Source organism: Triturus cristatus, chromosome 9 (assembly GCF_964204655.1).
Source record: "Triturus cristatus chromosome 9, aTriCri1.1, whole genome shotgun sequence".
Classification (NCBI taxonomy): Eukaryota; Metazoa; Chordata; class Amphibia; order Caudata; family Salamandridae; genus Triturus; species Triturus cristatus.
This window is the reverse complement of record NC_140592.1, coordinates 1032729274-1032739620: the sequence shown is the minus strand read 5'-3', so window position 1 is coordinate 1032739620 and position 10347 is coordinate 1032729274. Positions and strand designations below refer to the sequence as shown.

General features: G+C 42.3%; 1 protein-coding gene across 4 annotated transcripts in view; it reads right to left on the bottom strand.

The window, feature by feature from the left end:
- Positions 1 to 4415: 4415 nt before the first annotated feature.
- ENTPD5 (ectonucleoside triphosphate diphosphohydrolase 5 (inactive)) overlaps positions 4416 to 10347 on the bottom strand; it is a 407636-nt gene continuing 401704 nt past the window's right edge. For 3 of the 4 annotated variants that reach the window (XM_085626780.1, XM_085626778.1, XM_085626781.1), the window contains one exon: positions 9899 to 10226. In XM_085626780.1, coding sequence (XP_085482906.1) covers positions 10140 to 10226 — 87 coding nt within the window. In that variant the 3' untranslated portion in view covers positions 9899 to 10139. Of the gene's footprint in view, positions 10227 to 10347 lie in introns of all 4 variants that reach the window. The other variant, XM_085626779.1, reaches the window with a different exon arrangement.

Here is a 10347-nt window from a genome sequence, read left to right as displayed (position 1 = left end):
ACGCTATCCAACACGTTCCCTACTGTTGCACTCACTGGATACTTTTTACCCCTACGCTATCCAACACTTTCCCTACTATTGCACTGTTTGGAGTTTGAATCAATCAAGACATTTATATCGCGCACTACTCACCCGGAGGGGTCTCAAGGCGCTTGGGGAGGGGGGTCTGCTACTGCTCGAACAGCCATGTCTTGAGCTGTTTCATGAAAGCGAGGTGGTCCTGGGTCAGCCGAAGGTGGATGGGCAGAGAGTTCCATGTCTTGGCTGCCAGGTAGGAGAAGGATCTTCCTCCGGAGGTGGCTCTCTGGATGCGAGGGACGGCCGCGAGGGCGAGGCGTGCGGATCGTAGCTGGCGGGTGGGCGTGTAGAAGGTGAGGCGGTCGTTGAGGTATCTTGGGCCCAGGTCGTGGAGAGATTTGTGTGCGTGGGTGAGGAGTGTGAACGTGATCCTCTTGTTGACAGTGAGCCAGTGCAGGTCTCTCAGGTGGCTCGAGATGTGGCTGCGTCGGGGGACGTCTAGGATGAGTCGGGCGGAGGCGTTCTGGATGCGCTGAAGTAGTTTCTGAAGCTTGGCTGTCGTTCCGGCGTAGAGGGTGTTCCCGTAGTCTAGTCTGCTGGTGACGAGGGCCTGGGTAACCGTCTTCCTGGTCTCGGTCGGGATCCATCGGAAGATCTTGTGGAGCATGCGGAGGATATGGAAGCAGGATGAGGAGACGGCGTTGACTTGTCTGGTCATCGATAGGGAGGATTCCAGGATGAAGCCCAGGTTGCGTGCAAGGTCCGTTGGTTTTGGTGCGGTGCCTAGGGCTGGGGGCCACCAGGAGTCATCCCATGCAGAGGGTGATGGTCCAAGGATGAGGACTTCTGTCTTGTCCGTGTTAAGTTTCAGGCGGCTCATGTTCATCCACTCTGCGACGCCTTTCATCCCTTCGTGTAGGTTGGTTCTGGCGGTGTCGGGGTCACTGGTGAGGGAGAGAATCAGCTGGGTGTCATCGGCGTAGGAGATGATGTTGAGGTTGTGTTGGCGTGCGATGGCCGCGAGGGGTTTCATGTAGACGTTGAAGAGGGTGGGGCTGAGCGACGATCCTTGCGGGATGCCGCAGATGACTCCGGTGGCCTCAGATCGGAACGGAGGGAGGCGAACTCTGTGTTCTTCCGGCGAGGTACGAGGTGATCCATTCCAGAGCCTTTCCTTGGATACCGGTGATGTTGAGGCGTTGGACTAGGGTGCGGTGGCAGACAGTGTCAAATGCTGCGGAGAGGTCCAGGAGGATGAGGGCCGGAAGGCGGAACCTGAGAAGATGCGCAGGGCAGCGGCGGAGAAGAGGTGAGCGGTGATCTCGGCAAATCAGCGGCTGCGGTCAGGCAGTAGGTAGCAGCAGCAGGCAGGCGAGCGGCAGAGCAGCGTGGGAGGAGCGACCGCCTGTGGAATAGTGTGAATAGTAATTATCCGTACGCTATCCAACACTTTCCCTACTGTTGCACTGTTTGGAGTTGGAATAGTAATTTTATTCCCTCCGCTATCTAATATTTTTTGTAATTTAGTATATAATTAATTTAAAACATATTAAATATTTTTTTTAAAATGTTATATATTTATTTTAATTGTATTTTTATTATTGTATATAGATGTATTTATAATTTATAAGATTTAACAATTTTTAAGTTATTAAAATAAAAAATAAGTACATATTACATGTTTAAGTTATTTTTACATTATATATATTATAATTTTTAAACATTTTGAAATATTTAACTGTTTATTTTAATTATATGTATTATTTAATAATACTGCAATTTATAGAGCGCGAACAGCTACCTCCGAAGAGGTGTCCCAGCGCTACCTTTTTTTACATTATTTTTTTAACTTCAATTAAAAACGATATTTTTAAGAACGATATTTTTTACAGATATTTATTTTCCCGATATTTTTGTACTTACCATAATGTAGATAGGATGTCTATATTCTTGCTCCGATATTTCGGTAGGTCGATATTCTGACCTTCGATATCCTGTCAGTGATTCATTTGCAGGATATTAAATATGGACCATTTCGTCTCATTATAGCATTTTGGTTGCTATTTAAAGCTATTACTTTCCCAGTAAAGGCATCAATAATTTTTGATTTGCTGAGCTCTGGAAGAAGAAAATCCCTGGGTAAGACATTATAACCCTCTCCTCTGGTCCTCCCCGTATCTATCACGGTGTCTATCTAGGTCAGTATCTCAATACATAAAGAGGCATAGTAATCATGAGCTATCACTGCAATTTTCTCTTCATTTCGGTACATAGGGGTCTATTAGAATGTCGGGCGGATCACCACCGCCTGCATGGCGGTGGCGATCCGCCTGACATTCTCCTACGCCCACATGCCATTTCCCCCCGCCATATTAGTATGGTTGGGGGGGGGGGCCCTGGCGGACGGAAACACCGTCCTCTGGTTGTCCGCCAGTCACACAGGTGACCGGGCGGAAAAGGGGCCCGATATGATGGCGGTGTCTGCTAGACCCCGCCATCCATATTATGATGGCAGCGGGAAGCAGCCTGCCACGGAAAGGCATGCAGTTTCCTCAATTGGGGGCACATTGCGAGCCCTCAGGATGTTGGGGGGGCACATGGGGGGGTACCTATGGTACTCCCCTGCATTTGCATGGACGACGTGGCAGGCACAGCGCGGTGCCTGCCACGTTGTGCATGCAAATGCGCACATGCCTTTTTTGTATTGCGGCAGGTGCTGCTGACAGCACCGCCCGCCGCAATGCAAGAAATGTGAGATGCGCCCGCCAGCGTGGCGGGCGCATCCTAATTGCCCATGCGGGACCGCTGCACCCTTAGCGGACGGTCCCATTTCCCGGGGCGATGGCGGGCAGACAAAGTGCGCCCACCATCATAATAGACCCTATAGTAAGGTTTTCAACTTGCCTGCTGATGTGCAATTCGACCTTTCTGTATTTTAGGTAGTTTGCTAGATTTTGCCTCCAATACCCAGCATTCAATTGTAGTAATTTACTTTTGACCCAATAGCATGTCAGGATTGATGTAAACTGAACCTGTAGGTTCTCAAGATACTTTATGTTCGAATTAATTTCATAAAGGCATCTTTGGTACTTTTGCTGATTATAACTCGTCATATCATGGCTTTCAGAGCATCTCACATTATCTGAGTTGAGGAGAACGAATCTTTATTTTCAAATATATATATATATCAATGGTGTCTTCAATATTGTATAATTACTTGGGGGTCTGACATCAGATTTTCATTTGTTCTCTAATGACTAACCCTGTGAGAAGGATGTCCCTGAGTATACAGGTGATGGCGATGCATGTGTGATCTGAGTTCAACATGGGTTCAATGATAGCTTCAGTTTATGTAGTGAGATAGGTCCCATCTACCAGGATATCCATGAGCTGGAAAATAAAATGTACACTTTGTCTGTGGGGTTATATGCTCTCCACAAGTCAAAGTAAGTAAACAAGGAGGTATATCAGAATACGGTGCACAGAAATATCATAGCCAATATAGCCAATATAGCTAGTGCAAGAACAGATTTACTTACCTTCAAGATATATGTATAAATAGTCAATGGAGACCCATTTGGAGTTTTGAATAGTATGAGGTCATCAGCAATGCACGACGGGGTGGGAATTAAGTTTGCATACCTAAGTGGACTGTAACAAAGATTAGGCTGATCACTGATCCATTAACAAAATGAACAAGTTGTCCACCTTCCTGGTGGATATTCTAACTGCAGATTCCTCACCTTAAGAATTTCCCCAGGTGCCAGAATGGCTCTGGTGGTGATTTGCAGACAGACTGCTCGCATCGAGCAGCCAGTCATCGAGGTACGAGAACATATGCATCCCTGACCATAAAAGGTGGGAAGCAACCACCTCCATAACGTTTGTGATCACCAGAGGGGACAAGTGAGTCTGGAGGGGATCTCAGCAAATCAAAGTGTTCCAACCCCACTGTGAACAGCAGATTACGTCTGTAGTACTGCAGACAGAATATGAAAATACTGGTCCTACAAATGCTGGGACACCATTCAGGTTTCGGGCTCCAAAGCAGCGATAATCTGGGACAGGTTGAGCATCTGCAATTTGTCTTTCTGCAGGGGTCCAGTATGGGTCAGAGGCCTCTGTCCTGCCCCGGTAAGAGGCAATAGCACTAATAACACCATCTTCCACTCTCCAAAGCTATACCAGGTGTATACAACTCATGCTGCTCCCTACTGCCGTGGCCCAAATACCCCAGAACTAGTCTGGGGTGCATGTGTTCCCATTCAGAGGATATGAAGTAGTTTTTTTTGGTCAAGCTCTGGTTCAGTTTAGTAGTTTAACACATTTTCCAGAGTATTACACAAGATAACTGACGACTGTTATAATTTGCATAATAAAACACACCACAAAACAGCTCAATTAAAATATATTTATTAACTATTAAACTATTTTACAATGCTTAATTTCTTTAGCACCACAATGTCAAATATTAAATTAAGTAAACAAATACAATTTTTTTTAAACTGTAATTAAAGCAGACTGTATTCAAATGCTTAAAGCACCTTGGTATTTGGTATCAAAGGTTCTGGAAGTATATTTCCTTTTTGGTCTAACCGAGAGTCTGAAGTACAAAGCCATTTTGTGGTTGCAAAGCCTGTAATTTGCAGAATCACAGGGTTTGCAATTGTGAAATGGCTTTTTTAAAACTTCTAAACCCATGCTGCAATTTGGTAACATGTTACAGAATTGCAAAATGGGCTTAAACAGGCATAACAAAGCACTATTTGGAAGGGGCCTGCTCAAGACATTCCTTCCAACTAGCGATTCGTTATGGTACATATCAATGTTTTGTGCCTTAATCCCGTCGCAAAACATTGAAAAGTTACAGACTCCGGAGTTGGGGTGGTAGTACGTTTGCAAAAGGGAAGCAATCCGCCTGGCACCCCTTGTCCTTTGTTAATATATAAAAAAAATGTTGGGGAGTAGACAATGGTCCAGGGGACCACTGCACACTTTCAATCTTTAAAAAAATAAACTTTTCTTTCTAAATGCATACCTATTTCCTTTAAGTAAAATAGGCTGCATTTAGAAAATAAGTTAATTTAAATGAGAAAACAGACATGATAGTCTGCTGACCCCAGAAGGCCACCATCCCTGTGATGGCATCAAACCGTAGCACGTTGCAAACTGTGCCCTACCTCATTAATATGGATGAGATGGGTCAGATTGAGACCACTACGATTCAGCTTTTTGTCATTTATTAGTACATAGGTCAGTTTGCAAAATTTCTTTCCGTTCTTAAATTGAGAACATTTTTCCAAATGTAAATTTCATACATCGTCCCATTGGTCCTCTAATGAGACCATTCTAAATCACTTAGAGTAGAGAACACAATACTACATTTTAACACTCCTAATTTTATTTGTTTCCATAGGTTACTAGACGGATTGACATCCCAGTACATCTAAAGTCAATCCACTACCCTTCTTCAAGAGCAGCTAACAGGAAAACAAAAGTGCAATGTAAAAACCTTCCCTAGAAGATGAGCACCTTAGGATTACATAAAACAATTGAAAAACTGGGAGGAAAAATATACATTTTCGCAACTGACTTTTTTTCTCTAAAGAAAACTAAAAAAAGAAACATTAAATACTCTTTTTTTCATTACCAGTAAAAACAATGAGGCACTTAAATAAAGGGATACATGTTTTTAAAGGCATTAAGGTAAGGCTTGATTTGTTTCATAAAGGTACTTCTTTGTAAACATACTCTGTATTCCAACAAAGATATGAGCTCCTCAGTCTTTGGACTCCGCTGCTGCCGGGTGTACACAGGTTATAAGTGTTGTTCTCATATTTAAAGACAAGACAAGGAGAGTTGTAGGTCTTCAAAGCAGGTTGACCATTTTAGTGTTGGGTACCCTCAGGAACAGAGACACAGACACCCCCCGTCTTTCCTCAAGTTAAAGCAATCTCTGGAAATCAAAAGCTGAATAGGTCAAGACACCCAACCAACCCAGGGACTCTTGGGTTGAGCAAGGCATCTTGCAAGTACCAATACTTTGGTACAATAATGGCACCTGTAGAAGTCATTTCTCTGCAAGGCAAAAATGGAACCTACAGTCCTCAGTATAATTAAATTATCAATAGCTCACAAGAGGCAGAATACAAGGACATCTATAGAATCAAATGATCCTAGAGGCATCTAAAGAACCGAAAAGATATGGAAATGAAGGCAGTCACAGACAGTGGAGACCAAAGACAACAGCAGCAGCTACAAATGCCAAATAATCTAGCAATGAAGTTAACTACAGAGCCTAATAGACTAGAGACAAACATAAGGAAAACCCTAAGAGACTACAAATAATGACAATTCAGAACAATAGTATAATCTGGAGATACAGATGTACAATTTTTAGATGGTTTTTACACAGAAAGCAAGCCAATGTGAGCTTGTTTTTCTATTGATTCAAAGGCAAGTCACAGTCAAAGAAAAATCCTAAACTGCTCAGGTAACAAAAGGGTCAGAGAACATCTCTGCTGGCCACGAAGTATCTGACCATAATGTTGTAGAGTCAGCCAGAACAAGCACATTCGTTTTGTAGTGCTGAATTTCAAGCAGTTGCAGCTCCTTCACACAGCAACATATGCATTCCTGGAATTGTATCCGCATTATACAGCCAAATGTGAGCTTGATGTCACCGTTTAGCAGTATAAAATTAAACCAAAAGATATAAAGAGATTCACTAGGGGTGAGGAATAAATACTGCATTTAAAAATTAGCCCTAGAGAACTCCACAGGGTAGTGGAATTAAAGTGCACTACTTCAACAATTTAGCAAATAATTGCAAGAAATCGGAGAAGCAGCAACTATCCAAAAACATACGCAGATCATTAAACAATGCATCAAGCACATTCTGTTCCATGCAGAAGGCAGAAGCCATCTTGTGCAGGATCAAAAATAGTATTTACTTTTAAGAAGTCTGAAAGTTATTACCTGACCACATGTTTGATGATCTTGGAGGAAGAGGGGAGGAGGATTAGTGAGGTCCTTTACTAACCTGAAATCCGATAATTCTTCCAAGATATCAGTTAGCGTTGACAATCTTGAAGTCCTTTCAGTAGCTTTTGAGAGAGATTTTGTTTTCTACCTTTGCTTGCTATATAAACTGAAGTCCTCACTGTACTAAGCCTCACTAGGTTAGAAACTAATTCTCGCTTGGCACAGGGGGTACCTGATTAACCTGGTTCTTGCTGCTTTTTTAAGATGAGTGTCTTGGTGGAGACATCGAAAGTTGAAGAAATATTTGTCTTGTTAAGTGCCAGAGCTACATTTTCTATCCAAGTTTTAGATCACGCATGAGTAATGTAAACTTGCAAAGAATTAGAAACAGAAGGTCTACAATTGGAATTAGTCAGTAAAGGAATGGAATAATCATCTGTCCAAGACAGAGGATAGTTATGTTGACTGTTGTATTGTCATTATTGGATGAAATTAGGTCCTGATTGTGCAGCCGAGGCCGCTGCAGGTAAGGGCGGTGGGGCCAGCGGGGGGGATTTCGAGAGATGACCACGAGGGAAAATTACATTAATTTTGCCTCGTGGTCGTTTCTCGAAATCCCCCCCCCCCCCCCAGCCCCACTGCTCTTACTTGCAGAGGCCGCAGCTGAGATTGTGGTCTGCTTAGTAAGTGGGGCTGGTCACTAATTAGTAAAGGGCAAGAGTGGAGTAAATGTCAATGAAATTAGAAAGTACAGTGCGGGTGAAATCCTTGGCTTATAGGTTGTGGGCACCTAGGAAAATGAATTTGGATTCTTGTAGTATAAAAGGTGGAAGATGGTCTGCACAAGCACAGTAGTAAGATAAACAGCGAGTACAACAATACACCATGGAGTTTTGATGGAATAGGAGCAGGTGGTCAAAATATTGGTCAGAAGTGTTTTGGTTTAGTGAGATTGATGATGGCTAGTCCTCCCACTTTCAATAAGGGCAATATATTTAGTGATTTTGTATTTCGCTGGAACCGCTGTGTTCAAATAAAGACCACATAAGTCACAAAGCCAAGTTTCAGTGGCAAAAAGGCTTGTTTGAGTGATCTAGTACTCAATAGAACACATTTAAACAAAAGCACAGATGGTATTCAGTGTCCCAAATAAAAATATTGCAGAAAAAGCTATGGATGATGGTGTGTTCTTGAGGGAATGCATTAGGTAACGCATATTTGAGACCGCAGCAGTACTTACTGTAGAGCACAGCAGGCAACTAAAAGCTCCATTTGGTAGCAAAGACAGGGTGGCTAAGATTAACAATCAGTGTCACTGGCAGGTCAGTGTCTTTTGCCTTATTTCCAGCCATCATGTTTAGATGGGCTTGACTTTTGCAGGCTGGCTGTGCAGCAACAAATTGGAAAGTCATGGAACCTGGATTCTCAGATAATAGAACAAACCCTTTTCATTGGCAAAAATAATGCTCCAGATCAAGGGAGGGATAAATAAAAGAAAAGAGGAGCCTTGCACACCCAGCTGCTGAGGCAGTTACAAAGAAAATAAAAGCAAAATTAAATAAAAGAGAAGAAATTAAATTTACAAAAGCAATACAAAGCAAGGTAAACAAAAAATCTAGGTTAAAATAAACAGGTAAAATTAATGTGACTCCCCAAACAACACAAGTAATTCAAAAAGAGGGTAGGAGTGGAGGAGAGACATTGAAGACATATACAGAACCCGAGGTGTCGACAACCAAGGACATCTCCAAGATCCAATTAGTACAGAGAACACTGATTCCTGAGATAAGAATATATAAAGAACCCAATGCTAGATGTAAAAAAACTCACTATGGATACCCAAATTACAGAGTAAACAAAACATTGCCAGACCTCCAAGATTCTACAATTATGAACATCTACAGAGCAAAAGAAAACTAAAGCACCCATGGAGCCTATATACCACAGGACAAAAAGGCATCATCATAGAATAAAGGAACAACCAGAAAGAGCTGAGTGATCACTACATGAACAGAACCCAAAATATCTAGAGATAGATACATACAGAACCCAACATCTCTACACAATAATGGAGTCTACATGCTAATAATCTTTGTGTACCCAAAGAGCCCAGAGATGTCAGAAGAAGGTACTGTTTAAAGGCAAATTGCTTTTCTCACTTAATTGCTGTTTGGGTGTTTCATATTGCACTAACATGCCGGTTTCCACATACTTTAAATCAATAAATAATTAGATCTTGCTTGCAAACAACAACATGTTGCATTCGTATGTGCGTATAGTTAAACATTGCTTGTAGATTAAGGACATTTGAATTGACATACATAAAAATGGCTAGGGCAGTTAAGGTATGGGTTGGTTTTAGCTCTTAAGTAGGTTTATAGCAATCACCTAGCAAGGTAAGGTAGGCTGTTTCAATAGTGTTTTACCCTGAAAATATCAACTGCTTTATGGTAAGATGGTGACAGAGTATAGCAAGGGCTATTAAAAGTAAGTAGCTAAACCCTGAGGTTGTTGTTTAGAACCTAGTGGTCAAACATCAGTATTTTAACCCCAAGACCGTTACTACCAAATGAGCATCACAAAGCAAGGTGTTCACCATGAGGATGTTTGTACCCACTGAGTGATTGCATTGCAAAACCTGGAGTTTGGCCTGACGTCCTTCATACCAACTAAGTAATCACATAACAGCATGAGCCCTGAGGTTCTTTGTTCTCCAGGCACCTAAAAGCAATTCAGACAACATTGTGGTCTATGTTAATTTGTCACTCATTCACCAACCTAGAGTTCTCCATGCCTGATCATACAGCAGAGCGTTAACACTAATCCGCATAGCACCCTTCCAAAAGATCAGTGTGAAATCCAGCATTTACATATGTATAACCACAGTAGGGTGTAGTAATGTTAAAATGTTTTAGGCACTTTATTTCTGTGGTAACATCACAGATGCGATTTTTGTGTGCATCGCCAGAATCCTAATACAGTGATCCAACTGTACTTTCTACCCAGTAGTTTCAGTTTCGTTGTTGAGCAGCAAGTATGCCCTGGAAAGGCTCTTTCTCTGCAGGTGTCCATGCTGAAACACAGAGCCTTCCACCAGGCATTTCTGGGAAGAGAGGCTTAAGAGCACTTGAGTTGTTTCAGTGGGAGACGTCCAGAGACTGCATTAAGTGGAATGTGGCTCCCAGTGTCCAGCTGGTCTCCACATTGTTCACTTTCTTGGTCAACTACAAACAGAAAATAATGAAGAACATTTCACAAAATGGACCATCTCAAGATTTATTTATTACTCTTAAGTGGTAAAGTAACCTTCCACACAATATCTAATCAAACTACCACCCCATTAAC